At 40.2% G+C, this 19,904-nt stretch overlaps 1 protein-coding gene across 7 annotated transcripts in view; it reads left to right on the top strand.

The window, feature by feature from the left end:
- The window catches only part of Rapgef2 (Rap guanine nucleotide exchange factor 2), a 227,014-nt gene that overhangs the window by 161,469 nt on the left and 45,641 nt on the right, over positions 1-19,904 (top strand). For all 7 annotated transcript variants that reach the window (XM_021157687.3, XM_029474997.2, XM_029474996.2 and 4 more), the window contains one exon: positions 15,580-15,711. In XM_021157687.3, the coding sequence (XP_021013346.2) occupies positions 15,580-15,711 (132 nt within the window). The remainder of the gene's footprint in view (positions 1-15,579; positions 15,712-19,904) is intronic.

The following is a 19,904-nucleotide window of genomic DNA, read 5'->3' on the forward strand; positions in this document are numbered from 1 at the left end:
CCTGTACATTTCAGGGCTGAGCCTTTGGCGTTGGACAACCAGCTGGTGTGCTCTTCCCTGGGGAAGACTGTTTCTCCCACTCTCAGCACTCCTTAGTTGCTATCGTTCTTTAAGTAGAGATGAGGCTTTGTGGGCTTTCTCCTGTCCACATTTGCATGTCTGTTTGTGTCATACTCATTACACTCATGCTTAGGCAGTCATATTGGTGAGACTATGGGTATCACTTCTGACATTAGCAGGAGACACATTCTCACAGCAAACTTCCTGATCCTCTGGCTCTTAACAGTCTTTCTACCTCAAAGAATCTATCCCTTATGGTATCAAAATACTGTCTTCCTCATACCGTCATCTTGATCATCATCATCATTATTAATTAATATTATTATATTTTTATGTGATTTCTTGTTACCATAGCTTCAGAGCAGAAGTTCCAACTGGCCCAGCAGTTCCAACAGATGAGCGGAGGCCATCTATGTCAGTGGTTGTCAGTGACAGAGATAAGTCATGGGGAAAAGCAGAAACCATTTCAATCAGTGCATTGGAAAAGGGGGTCTAGTTAATCTAAGTTTGTCTTTAGGAGTTGACATGAGTTCTAGATTTATGAAGAGAACTGAGGTAGGGAGCAAGAGGTATGCATGGTAGTCCTGGTCAACTGTGGTCTGGCTGATCATTATCTCAGTTCTGATTCCCCTGACTTCACTTGAGAACAATTGGTTGTCTAGGGTGTAGCCTCATCACAATAGCTAAGTGTCCTCATGAATGGCAGGGCCTGTCCTGGGAAGCTTTGCTGATCCTGCAGTCTAAGGAGACTTTAGGACCTCGGTGCCTTCGGTTTTGAAGGGGGATGAGATAGGTTAAGTAGACAGACTCCCCCAGAGTCTGCAAAAGTACGCCTGTACGAGTAAAGAAGCAAACTGACCCAGAGTAAAGGAGAAGGGCCCAGGGAGAGCAGCGTTCTAGGCTTGCATCCTACTTAGAGCTGCTGTGTGGGCTAGATGTGGTGCAGAACTTTCTAGCTAAAGCAGCTGGTGAGTGCCTGTTACACTGCTATTCACTCTGCTCTCCTCTCCTTGGCCTTTGTCTGCTTCACAGAATAGGTGACACCTCAGGGCTCACCTGCTGTTTGCTTTGCCTAGAAATCAGCATATTGCCAGTATATTCCTGACTCCTTACTCTGAGATTGCAGCTGGTGGTACTGTCCTGGGGTGGGGGTGAGGGGTGGGTGGGTGGGGGTCAGTTCCAAGGTCTTTCTATTACACTTGAATTCTTGAATTCTCTGCCAAACATATTACTTTGGTTTTGGTTTTTGTTGATCATATTTTTATATTTATTCTCTTTCCTGGAATGTCAGCCTTATGAGAGTGGGCTCCTTTACTGTTAGATTAATCTCTCTACCTTGAATGTCTATAGCAGTTCCTAGCCTGTGGGTCATGACCCACTTTGTTGGGGGGTGTCACATATCAGATAATCCTGTATATCATATTTACATTATGATTCATAATAGCTGCAAAATTACAGTCATAAAGTAGTAATGAAATAATTTTATGGTGTGTGTGTGGGGGGGTATCACCACACATGAGGAACTGTATCAAAGGGTCGCAGCATTAGGAAATTTGAGAACTACTGGTCTGGAGTGTAAAAAGCCATGGCATAAATATTTATGGAAGTCCTTGAGAGGTGAATTAATAGAAATATAAAAGTTGAGGTATAGGTAAACATTGATAAATTTAGATTCACAGATACTTGTGTTATATTTTTAGTAAGTGTACTTTCCCTTCCCCTTTGTGGCAAAACGCTAATAGAAATGAAGGCTAAAGGGCAGAAGTAGCCAGCAATATCAGCAACTGACCATTGTACACTTACAACAATAAGGGCAACAAAGGTTAGTATTGTAGGCTATTGGGATTTTGTTGCAAGTTCTAGATACTCTGAAAAGTAAACATTGTTTAACTTGGGAGCAAATCGTTTCTATATACAAAATGCTTAGGAATTTTTAGATTATATGAAGTTTTAGAATTCAGACTTTCAATTTAGGGAGACTATAAGTATGTATTATATGAGACAGCAAACTGTCGTAGAAACTTCAGTGTCTGAGCCTAAGACAGTAGTGATGGTGAGATAGGAAACTCAGGAATTTGATGATTGGTTGGTGGTTGGTTGGTTGGTTGGTTGACTGGTTAGGGACACTGCAGAATCATATTTTCTCAAGTTATGCACTGTCTTCTTCAGTGAAGTCACCTCACAGTGTTTAGCTATATGAATGTGCATATATAACAAAATTAAGATTAGAATACTATTAATTTTTACATACACAATTAACATAATTAACAATGAATTGTGAGTTACTGCATCCTTTTAGTATTTTTAAAAGAAATATTGTTTTAAAAGGTGATATTATTTACAATGTAGAAATTTTGAGTCCTATTTAAATTAATTACATAAAAGAATAACCTGAACTTTAGTGTTAACAATGGTATACATCAGTGGTTTAATTCCACATAACCATTCCTTCAACTAAAATGAAAAGCTAGTGATGGATCCCAGTGGGCCTGGCCTTGTGATTTTATACATCTTGCTTTGGCCTCGTGTTCCATGTCACTGGGTTTCTTTGTGCCAGCCCTCTCTGTATTCTTACAATTCCATGGTTGGGTGCAGAGGCTAGATCTCTTGTCTGGTACACACCGGTGAGGAAGCATGAAAGTGATTTCCAGCCAACCTGGAACTGCATTATCTTCTACAGCTTCACATTAGTCTGTGGGCTCTGAGGGCTGACTCTGAAGATGTTCGGTACTGATCAAACCAAGTGTCTGAATTTGATAAAATAACGTTTTATAGTAATTCAGAATTCTAACTGGACCACCTCTCTGTTGCCGTCTGAAAGTCAGGAAGTTGAAAAATTGTAAATTCTAGAAGTTTCATTCTTAACTCTGTTGTCCTTGCTGGGAATACAAGTTTATTGCTTAACTGTATTGCTTCATTTCTTAAAGGAAGAGAATTGCACTGCTCTTGTGCTGTAAAAATCATTCCGTTGTATTTTAATGGCGCCACGTATGATTGCTGGTGAGCGAGCAGCAACAGTTCTCGGGAAGAGAACAGTGGGGTCAGGCCGCCATGGTCAGCTTCTCCCAAATACAAATTTTTGTCTTCACACTAGGGCTGATGTTTTCTAGGAAAGCATGAGGCTAATGGCAGATGTGTTCACTGGAGACACATCCAGCAAGAGAATTGCCCGTTACATTAGCAGCTGCTATATAGGATATGGACGTTCTGTGACGGGCAATAGTCTAGAAGTCACAGGAGCATCCCCCAGGAACTTGTGACTTGAGGTGGTGGGAGAATGAGCACGGAGATTGAGCTTACTCATCCAGAAGCAGGGAATGTGGACACCAGGGAGAGGCCCTGAGTAAAGTGGTTGAAATTATGAAAGCTAACTCTCTATGCACCCACTGCTGAGACTGATAGGAAAAGATGAGGAAATGATCAGGAGAAAGCAGTGAGATGAGACTCTCAGGAGTGTGCTAAGTATTAAGTATTCTAAGAGTAGAGGAAGCCAGTAGAAGATAGGGGAATACCATGACTGTATAGGTTTTCTAGCATATCTTCAAGGTTTGTTCTGACTACAGCATGAAGGAAAGATAGGAAGGGATATTAAATCATTGAGAGAGGCAAACAAGGGCAGAAGCTGGACAGTGGCCTCAGAAGGGAACGGAGTGCCTTCTACCACCCCAGCAGAGTGAGTCCCATTTTATAGAAGTCAGTGGTTTATACTTAAAGATGTTTCATGATTTTTTGTGCTTTTGCTCGTGTGTGTGTGTGTTGTGTGTGACAGTGTGTGTCTATGTGCGTATGTGTCTGTGCACACATGCATGTGTACTAATGAAACCACAGATTACATTTAGTCCATTGTTAAGAGTGTACCTGGATGAATGCTATTCTGTTCTCTGATGTACATCAAGGATAACAAATTAATACACATATATACAGGAACCAGAAAGTTCAGAGAGAAGCAGAATTTGAAGAAAGCAAACCCAGCTAAGCAGTGTAATAAAACATTAAAGGTGGTATTACTTTACAAGGAATGTACCTAAGATAATTGCTCAATTTATTATGTAAGTAAATCTTTGCAAATGATTACAGAAGGTCATGAGATACGGTGGGGCACTGGCAGAAGAAATAGAGTTAAGGGAATATGATGTAGCCTGTGCTTGACTTCATTTCACATGTGTCTAGAGAAAGGAAAGGAGAAGAAAAAGAAAAATGTATTCTTTTTCTTGCAGTTTTCAAGCATACATTCCTACTGGCTTTGGTCACTGAGTAATACACATAAGTATTCAGTCAGTTCTTAGTGCACGTCAGACAGCCAGAACTGCAGGATTCTCTGGGATGCCAGGGTTGATACATCAAGCCCCCAGAAACAAATGTGGAATTAAATGGCTTACCATCTTTTGAAAGAAATCCTAAAATAAGCATTTTTATTCACTATAAAGTAAGAGAAAAATCTGAGGTGTTAGATTAATAATAGTAATATATAGTATTTTTCTTGTTTGCAACTTAAGTAGTTGTGAACAGAGAATCTAAGTTGTCTTAGATTCTAAGTTGTCTTAGATAAAGGAAAGCACGTGTGGGAACATGTATAGAATTTGTATCTACACATGAAGTAGGAGAGATGGTAAAGATTTTCAGTTCATAAGATTACTTAAGTCACCTGCCTGTCAGCCATGTGTTATGAGAGACACAGTTTCACAGTTGAATCACCTCATGGTGTCCTTTGCTTTTGAGTCCTGGGATTGAAGGCATGTGCTATGCCCAGATAAAACGACAGTTTTAAGTTGAATGACCATCACAAGAATTTTTCATAGACAAGTTATTACATTTCTTTGGCTTAATGATGTTGCTAGACTTAGCTTTATATACCAAGTATACTTTATAGTAAATGCTGTGTGTAAATATGTGAAAACCTATGTTACATACATAGTTTCTGTTTGCACACATGCATGTATGTGTTTGATGAAGGTGGTGTGAACTCTTCATGGTATCAAATGTGAAGCTTGTCACTGTGGCTATGAAGTTGCTGTCTGTCACATCAGCCATCTTTACAATTGCTGAAGGCTGTCCTTACCACATTGTGACAGTTTTCTCCTTTAAGTATTTGTCCCCATGTACCAGTTAGATTCACGAACGTGTGGCGTCTGCTTTCCTTTTTTTGCTATAGCTAGCAAGCCCAGCCTTGAATAAATATTTGACCACATAATAAAGTGAATGAGCAAATGGACTTTAGTATTTGTCTAATCCCGACTGAACATGATCCTATGCAGTGCTTGGCCTGAATGTTAATCAGAGCTTTTTCTGTAAGGAAGTTAAAGATGTACAAACTTTCATTGTGTTAAGTGCATCACAGATAGTTCATGAAAGTAAGGACAGTTTTTATGAGTTCACATATTTGGTTTTACCAAACCGAACAAAATATGGTAGCTTGAATACAATAGAAGTCTGTTATCTTTTGTGTGAAGTCCAGTGTTCTGGATTGATAGGCATTTCTTGCTTTAAGCACCGATTGAGAGTTGCTGACCTCCATATGTGGCTCTGCTGTATCAGCAGCGAGGCTCTCTCAGGGAAGGCGACAGATAACAGAGGGTCTTTGGGGAAATTGTCATCAGTTACGTATAGAAGTGGCACAATCTCTTCTGATTATTCACACTACTAAAGATTTCAGCGCATAACACGACATCTGTTTTAACTGTATGAGAAGATAGGGTACGTGATCCAGGTGTCTGGAAAGAGGGCATTAGTGACTACCTAGCCAGTCTAGCCATTGCATTGTATGTAGACTTAAGTACGTCTGTGTGCATGTGTAAGAGAGCATTAAGAAGTTCAAAACGACTTACTAGTTAAGGCGTTCCATTCTGTGTGAGGCTTTCTCCTTAAACTAACTGCAGCTGGCTCACTCTCCTGTCCACCATAGGTCAAAATTACTTGAAGTGCAAAATTATACCTTCGTGAAATATAGGAATATTTTGAGGTTTTTATTTCAGAAACAATGCAGTGCAACAATATATAACATCTGCATTATATTAGATACAAATAACCCATCTCTAGGTTATTTGTTCATCTAGGCGAGGATGAACAGGCGAGTCCTTAGGAGTCTTTCTCTGTGAATTTAAGCTCTCCTTTCCCAAACCCCACACTCCACTGTGCATTCTCATCTGAGATAACTAAGCCCCGTTCCTCTGAGGCTCATCAAGCCGGCTGTGTAGTTGGTTCTAGAAAGAGCCTGCTGATGTTACCATCGGCTCCTCCCTCTTCAGGGATTACTGATTCCATAGCAGCCATCACGGGAGCTCTGGGAAACAAGAGGCTGATAAGTCAGACTTGCTCCTTGTAGGATGCTACTGAGTTCCCTTTGCCCAGGCGCACATGCCATATTTTGTCTTTGGTTCAGTAACTGGCCTGTGTATAGTCATAGACATATGGAACCTCTTACCTGGGGGCTTGGGAGAAGACACATGATGGTTTGAGCTTCCTTGTCTGCAGCACCTGAGCCTCCTCCTCAGTTTTAGATCAAACAGTGAGGTGCCAACTTGCCAATATGTGCATCCACAGTAATGACCATGATTGTCACTAACATTTAGAGACAACAGACAAAGGAGCTAGCTTGTGGCTTAAATAGGTGTCATGCTAACCAGGTGATTAAAAAAAAAATCTGTGTACCTTTTACTTATGTAGCATGCATGTGTGTATGAGTGTGGGTGTACACGTGCCACAGTGAGAGCAGAGCCTTTCATAGTTCTCTGCATCCACCTTGTTCAAGTCAGGGTCTCTCTTATTTATGCCACTGTACTGCTTGCTGGTAAGCTTCCTGCAGATGCTCTGCCTCTGCCTCTGCCTCCTGTTTTACTCTCCCCATAGGCATACTGGGATTACAGATGTGTGCCACTGTGTTGGGCTTTTCATGTGGGTTCTGGGGGATTGACCTGGTAGGACCTCCATGGCAAGCACTGCTAATCTGTTCCCCCGGCCCACAGATTATTTTTTTTTAAATCCTATGTCTGCCATTAGTTGCCATACTTCTTTTTCCTTTTATGAAGCAAATTTGGAGTTTATTAAGAAGATGGCTCTGTACAGATTTAAGTATGAGGAGAAGGGAAGAGGAAGGGAAGGGAAGCAGATTCGGGCACAGAGGCTTAGCCATCTGGGCTTCTTGAGAGTCACTCTCTAGTGGTCATACTTGTCATCAAAGATCCTTAGACTACATGACCCAGAAATAATTTGGACTTTCTCAGGAATTTTTGTTTATTGTATAAGTGCGTATTAGAAGGCAAAAGTCATCGTTAGCACATGTTAGCCACTCGTCCCCCCAATTTTTCAGTTCCATATGTGTGAAAGACAAGGTTTTGCTTCCATTAGAATTAGGTACCTTAGAAAGAGTTATGTGTCTCAAGGATTATTATTATCATTATTTTGTTTTTATTTATGTAGTTAATTTTTACCTTTAAAAAAAAAAAAAAACCTTTAACAAAAATGTACTTCTCCAGTAAGGAACATAAAGCAAAAGTGAGCCCCACCTATGGGGTTGAATGACAACCGTGGTGGGCGTAAGGGACCTGGAGAAGTGTCTCACAGTTAGGGTGTGGGGCCTTCAAAGTGCAATTACTGCTGATTTCCATAAACATTTTAAAGATTAGTGAAATAAATGGGAGCCACTGATGATGCACAGCACCGCGTCCTGTATACAGAGCGCCAGTCTCAAAAGATTTAGAGCCTGTTCCGTGGCTCAGGCTGCCTCTGTGGCATCAGAGCCCCTGCGAGTCACGCAGGCATGAAGTTTGGATGGATTTGTTGTAAGATGCGAGAACCTCTAACTTTCCTGTGTCTTAGTTCCTGCTATGTCATTGGCTTCCCAAGATTGTTGTAAGAATTAAACAGAATAACATATCCATATGCTAACACTTAGAAAAGGGCCTGGCATGTAGTGTCCGTAGGCTGTAGTGCAGTCTCAGTTCCTGGGTGGGATTTGGCAGTTGAGACTATATGGCACTGAAGTTGAATCATGCACGCTGTCATTCCACTGAAGCAACTCACTTTTCTCTCTGAGCTGGTCTTCATCCACATGTTCTTCTACCCAATGCTTCTTTCCAGCCTCCAATAGATTCCCAAGTCTTTGGTTCAGAGTACCAGTCTTTTATGACTGGGGCTGCTCTTCTATCAGCTTATTAATTTGTTTGCTTCAGAGATACCAGAAACCCTATTACCCCCACCTTACAAATGTCTGAATTAAAGTTTAGAAGAGTTAGGCAGTGGAGTGGGGGTGTTGGTAGAGCTCTTGCCTAGCATACATAGAGCCCTGGGATCCATCCTCAGGGCTCACAATTCAGAGGTCAAGAGGTGGGGCCATGAGGATGAGCAGTTCAAGGTCTCCTTCATTGCCTAGTGAGCTCAAATCCAGCCTGGGCTACAGAAGTTGCCCTAAAGTATGTTATGGGGGACATTTGTCCAGCAATGTAACCAATAAAGTTTATAATTCTAAACTTAAGAACAGTGTGAGGATGGCCTTTTTGCTTTGGGAGAAAGCTCCTGTACTCATGTTGAGGGTCCTGTACCCTGAATGATTGGGACCAGTAGTAATGTTGATTTTGAATCTTTTAAGTGTGGTAGGATAGGGTGGGGATGTTTCCATATGCATAAGATACCTTGGATCCAAGTCAAATTATGCAATTCATTCATTTCAAAGGTGCCTTAAATAGCTTGAAAGTGACTTTACACAATTTCTTTAGTACAATTTTGACTAAGATATCACACGAGGTCAGATGTGGCATTTTCTACCAGTAGAGCTAGGAGTCCCCAATTTCAGATATTCAAATCAGGGACACCCAACCTACCCAGCATTTCAAGGTTCATGCTTGGACAAAAAGCCACTGGAATACTCTTGAACATAAGCCATGCCTTATATAAAGTGTCTCTGTTCCATTTGCTCCTAAAACACTGTAACCTAGGAAGATGATGAACTGATAGGATAGAGCGCAGGCCCTCTTCAGCCTCCCCAGTGGCATCTCTGTTCACTTCATCTGGGAGGCAGATCTCTGTGGTTAGATAGTGTATGTCTGAGTAGATATGGATGTAGGCCATCAGAAGACTACACACCCAAAGCACAGACTATGATGTTCATCATTTTGAAAGAATTCTGAGCAATGAAAATCTGAGCATTTATTTAAAGAAGTGGTCATTGAATGATAAGCCTATCATCCAAGGGATGTTCATTACTTTGCAGGATTTGCTAAGCAGTGAGCTCCACACACACATGATTTATCGAGAGTCTTTTATCCAGACTTCCGGGAGCCGGACAGTGTGCTAGCTACTAGACTAATAGTGTTAGCTATGACAGCAACCTATGGTGCTACCCACCCTGAGTAGAGCAAGGACGAGCAAGTCCCTGAGGAAGCAAGCAAGATGATTTCATTACATGCCATTCACTTCATAGAAAGCACAAGCTCACTTGTCCAGAGTCTCTAGACTTAAGAGGTTGGCAAACAGAGAGGGTAACCTATATGGGTCTCTTGGTAGGCTATGCCTTTTATACTCAGTAGGAAGCTACGAGGGCTCTTAGGTCTTACAAACTGTTAGTATCTTCACGATTCATTACAATGTCCATCTATTTAATATCTCATGATACATGTGCACGTCCTCCCCTTACGTATGTAAGTAAGCAAAGGAAAATTTACAGTGTGGGTTTGGATATGTGTGGCCAAGCACTTTCCTAGCACGTATGAGTTTCTGGATTCAATCCCCAGCACTACTACCCACCTCCCTGCCAAAAAAAAAAAAAAAAGAAGTCTTACATTGTACAAAATCGATTGTTTCCTTTGTGGAATATTGGCAATGAGGCATTCAGAGACAGGTTTATAGCTAGAGTCTGTGTTCAGCACTTGTGGAATACTTAGAAATTATTATTATGATGAAAAGTAATGTTTACTTTTCCTGGTTTTCTTCAAGATGTTATCTAAAAAATAAAAATCGATGATATTATAGACTGATCTTTAGTAGAAACAGGTCAAAGAAACTATGTGCACATAGTGAGGGGGATGGGTTTTGAGTTTATTTTGTTTTTGTTGGTACTGAGGTTCAACATAAGCTAGGCCACCACTGAACAGCTCTCTCTCTCTTTTTTTCCTTTTTTGGTTGGGTGGGGGGTGGGGGAACTCATTAAATTGCCCAGGTTAGCCTTGTACTCAGCTTGTAGCTAGGCAGGCCATGAATTTGTAGTTTCAGCCTCAGCATCCAGGTCTGCGGCAACAGGATCAGCTAGAATTGCTTTTAAAACCTGGGCTCATATCAGAAGGGTTTTGTCTATAGTTAAGCATTTTCTAAATTACTTTGTGTCACCTCTAGCCTTAGATTTTGCCACAGGTTCTATGGCACTGAGATGTGCCTATGCAGCGAACACATCTTAGTGATGTGTGCACCCTCGCTTATCTCCTCCTTACAACACAGGCAGGCCTTCAAGTAATGAAGAATACGCCAGGAGTGGTAGTGCATTCAGGAAATGGAGGCAATAGGAACTGAAACTTGAGATCAGTCTGAGTTGTCCTGTTAGACTCTATCTCAGAAACCCAAACACCAAAAACCTGATGGATGTGTGGGAATATGCCGTTGTGCTTACACTCACACCTGGGAGACAAGCCTAGTGTTACACCAGTTCTTCCTCTGGAGGTATAAAAGGTGAGAGCATAAAGAGTGTTCACGAAACTCCAGTGCTGATGGGGATAACAGATGCCTTTGGGTAAACTCCCATTGGTATACTTGGTATGTAGCTAGTCATTAGTCACTAACGATTGATTGACCTGACTTTGCCTCCCTCGGGTTACACTGCTTGAGAAGGCTGGATAGATCCCAGCCGTGTCCCAAGTCTTGTGTGCTCTATTGCTTGAAACAAAGCAGTTCTAAAGTTAATTCAGAGAATACTGGTTAAATAAAATTGAGTTGATATCTTTTGAATTCGTCCTAAGATGTGATCTGCATTATGAAGTATGAAGCTCCTATCTATTAATAGAAGCCCCCCAAAGTGTTTCCCAGCTGGATAGTGGGTCCAAGGCATAGCTGCTCAGCTATTTACCACCCAGGGTTTCTCCACAGAGACCAGGAAAAGGGAAGGAAGGCAGCCCACTGTCACCAGCCTTAGGAATTCTTCTACCAGTTCTACAGGGTCGTAGTGATGTTTCAAAACCAGGATGTTCCTGCTCATTGCATGTGTGTTCTGAGTAGAGGTTATTAACGAGTAATTTTACAAATGCCAGCTATTAAATTAACAAATCAGTGATGATCAAGTATATCTACTCATGTGTAAGGTTTAAGTCCTGGAGATCCTTTTTAAAGCTAGTTCTGGCAGTGTCCCTGTTTGTTCTTAATAAAATGAAGGCACAGAGGGTACCTAAAGTTTCATGCAACTATGATTGCTGTAGGTTTTTATTTATTTAATTGACATTTATTTCTATATTGAATGTAAACATAAGGTTAAGATAATCTGATTTAAATATATGTACTATGTTTCTGGTTTTAATATTCCTTAAATTTTTTTAATGTGTGTGGGTGTTTTGCCTACATATATGTATGTGCACCATGTACATGCCTTGTGCCTGTGGAGGTCAGAATTGAATCAGAATTGGATTCACTGGAACTAAGTTAAAGCAGTTTGTGAGCTACCATGTTGGTACTAGGACTCAAACCCAGGCCTCCTAGAAAGGCCAGTGCTCTTAACCACTGTGCCATTTCTCCAGGCCCTGGTATAGCAATGCTTGTTTCTTATTTATTTAGCCGTGTTGGTGGTTAAACTGTGATCCAGTTATTCATCTCATGGTGGATTATAAAAGCGTGGTCTAAACAGGATGTGATAGTGCATCCCTGTAACCCCAGCACACAGGAGGCAGAGGCAGGCGAATGAGTTCCATGTCAGCCAGGGCTTTATAGCAAGATCCTGTGTCAAAACAAGACAGAAAAAGAAAACCAAAAGACCCACCAAACTTCCAAACAGGGAGCACAGCAGAAAAGCCCTACAGTAATCTGCTGTCACTGTCCTTTTGGGCCAGGAGCCCAGGTCTTGTGTGATAAGAATCTCTACGAGTTCAAGGCCAGCTTGTTCTGCATAGTGAGTTCCAGGATAGCCAGAGCTACATAGTGAGACCCTGTCTCAAACAAAACAAAACAAAACAAAAAAGTGTGGTCTGCAGTAATATATTCATTTTTAGGATTATAGGATTCTTGATCCATGAAAAATTTGAGCAGTGATATATTCATATATAATCACTGTAATATATATGCAATATATAACAGATTCCTTTGACTAGTCTTACTAATTAATTTCTAGTATGTATATTTGTGTTATGATTGAAATGCTGGGCCATGATTCACTGGGTAAAGATGTTTGATTCCAGTCTGACAGCCTAAGTTCAATCCCTGGGAACCATTTGGTGGAAGAAGAGACCCAACTGATAGAAATTTCCCACTAGCCTCCACAGTGTGCTCTATAGTACAGACATAGCCATATATACACACATATATATGCATAAACAAATAATTAAATTTAAAGATCCGAATGCTTAAAATAGGTTAATGTTTTCCTTGTTTCTTTGTATTGGTTAGATAGTGATTGTGTACACTCTCAGATTCATAACCCTACCCCCAACCCCTGTCAGAACTTCAGACTTACAGCTGAAGTCATAAGGCAATTCCTGATACCATTTTAATATAGAATTCTATTACACAGTGCACAAACTGTACAAGTTAGCACTGGGTCAACCTGGGAGCAGAGCAAAATCCTGAGTCTTGCTGTGAGAGTGTTCCATTTTAGAAGATGCTAGTTTAGACCCCCAGTGACTCTCCCTGGGGTTCCAGGGTTCTCTGTTCTGGAAGCCTGGTTGGAGCCTGGCGCTTGTGCCTGTCAGCCTCAGTACTCCCAACACCCACAGTTTGTCATTTTGTTTGACTCTTAAGAACTCTCATTATCCCAGCAGCCTCTGGCTGCTTTTCCATCAGGCATGGTAGGGCCACACCGATACACATCCCACTGTACCTCACAAGGGACACCTTTTGTAACATTTCTATAACCTTTCTATGACCTTGATCCAAACTTATACTCAGCAAGATTTAAAATTGTCACTCTCATTTATGGCAAAAAAAATGAGATAATTTTAAGAGCATCTGTATTTCTTCTTCTAATGTAAGGAAAAGTTAATTACCGTTTACTCTGTTTAGTGCATCATTGTTTTGTGCTCCCTTCCACAGAACACAGATGGTGGGGAAGGACTTAAAACTAGTATGGGAACTGGGGCCGCTGCTCGTTAACACATGGCTTGATGATTCTGGGTTAGCAGAGGTTGAAGTTTGGATTGGAGATGTCTTATTCCTCTTTGTAGTTCCTGCTCCTAGCTGAACATCTCTAAGCATAGGGAAGCAGTAAATGAATGTTAAATGGAACCGAATTGGTGAGAACAAAACTGTTTCTCTCTGTCTCCAGACTATTGTTCTGAACTTAGGGAACCATTTAGCTATGATATCGAGAAGATGGGCAGACATAGGTGAGTCCACAGCAACATATAGAAGCTGGACAGTTCTCTCCAGTGAGGATTGAGCTCTGACCACTTCTAGGCTTCTCTGCATAGTGACAGACAGGGAGGGTGTCCAGGGAGAGGAGTCCTGTGAGCCTTGTATCATCATTTAGTGAGGAAAGATCCACTAGGTAGTTGTAACTTCATTTGATGTTGTTAATCTTTACATTTTTCACGAGGTACATGTCAGTCTGAGTCATGTCTATAGGTGACCACCACTAGGTTTCAGTTACTTATTTTGTAGTTACCAGCTTGGTTCTGACTGTAGAGATGCTTACGCCCCTGTCTAGTATCTATAGAGAAACTGTTATTTTTCTAAGTCGTATATATTTTCCTAAGTCTTCAGTGATCACACTTGGTGAAATAGTTAATGTTTGTGATGATTTTATTCACTACTTCTCTGATTTCTATGAACATAGGAGGCTTTTTGTTTAGGGGTTGGCTTTTTTTGGTATCTAATTGTATGCCATGTACTAAATTTATTTTTAAGTTTTATGTACTTTGTGTTTCAAATTAAAAAATAATACTTCTAAACAGACTTGAAGCTACTGTTAAACATATGTGTGTAAGATCGAGATTGTTGGCATCTCGGCAAGTCTGAATGGCTGTGGAATGTAAATCCACTTTGCTTATTGAGTAAAGCCCAAGCATCTCTCTTGGCAAGCTTATTGTAAACTATGACAGCATTGCATTTTTTTGGAGAGGGGATGAGAGTCCAAGGAGGGACTGGAATGTTTCTAAGGCAAGTCCTTACTAGATTTTACTAGCTAAATAGGATCACAATACAGCAGCAAAAAGAGAATATTATGGGTGTCTTATGATACCAGCTAGAGTGCTTTCTAATGTATTACTAGTCGATACTATTGGCATAATGTACATGAATCTAGTATTTATTAATTCAAAAGGACTAGCCAGCTTGGTATGTTTTCTAATGTATTACTAATCAATACTATTGGTATATTGTACACAAATGTAGTTTTTTTTTAATCAGTTCAAAAGAATTAGCCATCCTGGTCATAACTTTTAATCATGGTGCTCATGAGGTAGAGGCCAGTGAGTGTTTGTGAGTTCCAGGCCAGTCTGGTCTTCATAGTAAGACTCTGTATCAAGGAGAAAGTGGGAGAGGGAAAGAGAGGGAGAGAAATAACTAGTAAGAGTGCAAGATTCTAGACCTGGCAGAATTTTCCTCAGCTCACTAATTGACTAACACATTGTCAGACAGAAAGGGTCAGTAAACAGTTGTTGAATGCATAGTGCTTTTTCTCTTACATATGAGGTGTGTCAGAAACATCTGAGAGATGTTTGGTGAAATCTTTTCAAGAGGTGGTTTCTGTGTAAATAAGAATAATAAGTGAGGTGTGTGTGTGTGTGTGTGTGTGTGTGTGTGTGTGCGCGCGCGCGCACATATACGTGAACGTTGTCTGTAAACTATTAAATCCAAGTTCTTAGAAGGTGTTTTATATTTTTTCATATAACACAGTATCATGGAAATATGATTCAGTGTTTCCAAGATGCTTGCTTAAAAATAAATAAATAAAAGCTTTTAAACCTGGTTTGAGCATGAATGAACCAGAAGTCTGTCTGTTTCCTTAGCTATTTAAAATTATTGCTACATAGTTGTATTGGTTGGTGATTGCTAACCAATAGAACTAGAGTGGTTTGTTCATTTATTTGTTACTTGAAAATTGTAGTTTACCATATTAAGTGCTTATCTATGTGTCTCAATCATTTCACCTACCTATGTAGACATGTAATTTAATATTATTGAGATACATCGTATGCTCTTAAACTTTAACATTTTGTGATTTGGGTTAATAGGACAACACTGAAAAGGTTTTTGAATTTGTAAATAGAAAGATATTTTCTAATAATATTTTTGAATCAATGCTTTGCAGCAGGGTATACTATCATAGTTCTAAAACATGTCTTCTTGAAGTTCTTGATAGAAATTGTAAGCCCCCCTTTTTTCCTGCTCCTTCCACAGCTCCCTGCAGACTTCACAAAACTGCACCTCACTGACAGCCTGCACCCACAGGTGACCCACGTGTCCTCCAGCCATTCAGGATGTAGCATCACCAGCGACTCTGGAAGCAGCAGTCTTTCTGACATTTACCAGGTATGAAGAAGGGCTTTTCGTTCTCATCTGCTTCATGGAATTCGGAAATTCTTAGAGCTAAGACCTATAAAGTAGATGAATGTGCACACACTAGGCCAGCATGTTGTGGGCATGAGGTGTTGTGTATGTTTCACAGGCTTTGCAGTGCTGGGTGTGTTTTGGAAGCAGCTCTACTGCTGTGCTGTTACGGTTGGCAGAATGTTAGAGAGTGGTTATGAGGCAGTTGGTTCTTGGTACTCTAAATGTTTCATTCATTCCTCTGTGGACAGTTGGTATAGTCTGACTCAACTAAAAAGCTGCAGAATTATCATTTTATGGTCATAGCAACAGACAGAACCCTTTTTTTCCCCTCAAAAGTAGTTTATTTTAGAGCCAAATATGAGTGACTATGGCCTGGGAACACGAGATTCAGATTACCCAGTTGGTGCTGTGTAAAAGGTATAAAACCTGGGCACATGCAGACAGTACACAGGCATATATAGCGGGGCAGAGAGGCAGATTGTGAAAGACATCAAAGACCATATAGCTTTTGTTTCCTTTTTTTGTTGTTGTGTTGTTTTTTTTAAGAAAGGGTTTTTCTTTGTAGCCCTGGCTGACCTGAAACTCACTCTATAGACCAGGGTGGCCCCAACATCAGAAATCTGCCTGCCTCTGCCTCCTGAATGTTGGGCTTAAAGGCGTGGCTCTAAGAATATTTTCGGGGGAGAAGGGTTCATTGTTTCTTGAGTTATCCATTGACTATTATATGAATGAAAAAAATTTAATTTTTTTTAAATCATTTTGAAAAGAAATCCTTATCAAAGTCTATGTATATGATATTAAATTTTATACCTTAAGGAAACATTTATCTTACAAGTCCAATGAATATTGTTTATATAAACAAGTAACATTTTAAAGTTTTAAGAAACATTTTATGGACCCAACGTTGTTTTTTTTTTTCCAGTAGCTTTTAAGAAATTGAGAATATTCACATTTGTAAAGCAGTATATGTTTTCAGATCTTTTTATGTATCACCAAAACACTTAAATTTACATATAAATACACAGGCATTTTAATGAGACATGCCAAAAATAAATTAAAATAATTATTTTTAGAATGCAAGACAAACTAATGAGAAAAATTGAAGTGACCGCAAGTTTTATTGAATAGCTCTTCTTTGGAAACTCCATACCTCCCCAAATACATATGAAAACAATTATCAGAGGCTCACGTAATAGAGTTACATGAAATTCAGGTATACCCAGGGGAAAAAAAATAAACAGTTGACATTTTAATGTCCTTGTGATTTAGCAAGGTTCTGTAGCAGCAAAGATCAAAAGTTGATGTTTGTCATGTAGATTTAAGGCCATGTCTTCTGCTGTTGTTAAGAGTAACTAGCGATAGAGTGCCTTTACTTATAATAAAAATGACCTTCTCAATGTCTTAATTTATACCAAATTATATTTCCCACGCCTAAGCACAAGGGTTAAAAGGAAGAAAGATTCCAAAGAAGAAAAGGGACATGCCCAAATGTGGGCATGGACTTGCCAAGGGAAAGTGCTCTTTACAAATTTTAATATAGTAAGGAATCTCTTTTCTCTCTGACTTTATTTTAAATCAGGCCATAATAATCTTTCCTTCTTAAAGGCATTTTGCTCTGTTGGGAGATAAAGAACAGAGGCAAGCTCAGAGAAAGGGGGGAAACAGCACAGGGCTGTCCTCAGAACTTATCTTTAGTTCAAGTATAACATCTAAAAATTGTTACTTGATTTTGTTTTGTTTTAAAAATGATGTGTATGGGTGTGTGGCCTGCATGTCTGTGCACCATGTGCATGCAGCGCCTACAGAGGCCAGAAGAGAGAGCCAGGTACTCAGGGACCGAGGTAAAACCTTGTGTGTTTTGTAGGTTCCAAGAGCTGAACCCAGGTTCTATAGATGAACAGCCCGTGCTCTTAACTGCCGAGCCGTCACCTTTTAGGTTAGATGTAGTTTTTATGCTCCTGTTAATTTTTATAAATTAATGATTGTATTTGTGCTTTTTAGATGTGTTTAAATTCCAATTAAACTGGGATGCCCTATATATATATATATATATATTTGCCTAGGATTAACATAGTAAAATGGATTGCAGATAGTAAGTCTTCCCCCAGAAAATATAAAACCCAAGTTACTTTACTTTTAGATTTTTCCATTTTTCTAGTATCTGCAATTCGAATTAACACACTTCCCAAATATAAAATCAGGTGTAGTACCAAAAGAAAAATCTGTTTTTCTCCAAATGCTCCTCTCTTCTCTGACCTAGTTAGAATCATCTTCAAGTTGGTGCAGCCTGTCATTGAATGTTGATTGAGTAACTGTCTCTATCTGAGTGGTCTGTGGGCATGTCTGTGAAGGATTGTCTTGGTTCCTAATTGATGCAGATGGGCACCTCACCATTCCTTGGCCAAATGGCTCTCCGCTGTGTAAAAATGATAGGTAACTAGGAGCTGTGAGCAGCCTTCCTCCATGGCCGTCTGCTTTGAGTCATGTCCTGACTTCCTTCGGTGGTGGACCATGAACTTGGAGGTGTAAGCTAAAACCCTTTTACTCCCCAAGTTGCTTTTGGTCAGAGTGTCTTATGACAGCCACAGAAGGAAAATCAAAACAATCCCTTCAATTAATACATCAAATGCTTTCAAATTGAGCAAACAAACACAAATGGATACCTTAAACCAGAGCCTTCAAAAGCAATCCTGACCCAATAGATTCATAAGCAATCGTTATAAACAGATGGGCCCTCAGCCAAACCTAGGAAAGCCAGACTTCCCAGAAAGAAACACTCCAAATTCACCTTCGTAGGTAACCTTGGACACAAAGGGCCTGTGTTGTTGTATTGGTCACTGTCTCCGATTGGGGTGATTTCCTCCTGTGAAAACATCGTTTTGGGGGCTCCAAGTTGAGTACCTTAACTGCTGACACAAAATCAGCTCTCACCTAAAAGGGAATAGGAGATCATGTTAGAGCCAGATATAAGTGATCATTGGCCAGAAACAGATTCAGTTTACCTCAAATCCATGTTCCAATATTGTAATAACCGCATAAGGTTGTATAGTAACAGAATAAAGAAATCAAGACTGTTTTTAAACACATTGGTGGAAACACAAGGTAGTCGGGTTCCAGAAAAGTGGGGAAATCTTACCTATAGCTCTGTCCTGGATAGTTTTATGTCAGCTTGACACAAGCTAACATCATCCGAGAGGAGGCAGCCTCAATTGAGAAAATATGTTATCAGATGGGGTTGTAGGCAGGCAATCCTGTAGGGCATTGTCTTAATTATGACTGAAGTGGGGGGCCCAGCCCATTTTGAGTTGTGACACCCCTTGGCTGGTGGTCCTAGATTCTATAAGAAAGTAGGCTGTGCAAGCAAATAGGTAGCACACCTCCATGGCCTCTGCATCAGCTCCTTACTCGAGATTTCCTGTCCTGCTTGAGTTCATATCCTGACTTCCCTTCAGTGATGATCTATGATATGGAAGTATAAACCACATAGGCCCTTTCTCCCTTACCTCTGCAAGTTGCTTTTGGTCACGGTTTTTCTTCACAGCTGTAGTATCCCTAACTAGCAAGGTCTACGGTGCATACTTAGCTTTTTAGTTGTTGGAAGCTAGTGTTCTGTCTCTGCATTCCAAAGGATTTACCTAACAGGCAGAAAGATGTCAGGTCACGTACAGAGGCAGGTGACAGATGGGAGCCAGAGCGTAAAGCCCAGATCAGTTGACTCTGGACTTGCAGCATTCCAGCATCTCTATCATTGAAGTTCTGGTCAGCTTTGCAAAGGTTCCGTGGAAGCTGTTCTTTCTAGGAATGTTGGTTCACAGCAAAATTTCTTATTAAAATCTGTATTGAATATGGCAAAACAAAGGTATTAATTAAGATCAAGACATTGAATTGTTTTTCAATTAACGTATTTTGTTTTATGTTTAAAATACATTTGTGTATTTATCGGGTACATGTATGCACATACACATGTGGAATTCACAGGACAACTTGCTATTGATTCTCTCCTCTGGGATGCAACTCCGGTCATCAAGCATGGTGACAAATGTCTTCATCTCTAAGCTATCTCACCAGCCCTAAAATACATTCTTATGCTTCGGATAGCTGGAAAAGCTGTAACTGTTGAGATTTAAAAGATTTTTATTGTGACTGTTATTTCTCTCACACACGTATTCTCT

The sequence above is a fragment of the Mus caroli genome, unplaced genomic scaffold (genome assembly GCF_978045245.1).
Source record: "Mus caroli unplaced genomic scaffold, Mus_caroli_1 scaffold_3, whole genome shotgun sequence".
Taxonomy (NCBI): domain Eukaryota; kingdom Metazoa; phylum Chordata; class Mammalia; order Rodentia; family Muridae; genus Mus; species Mus caroli.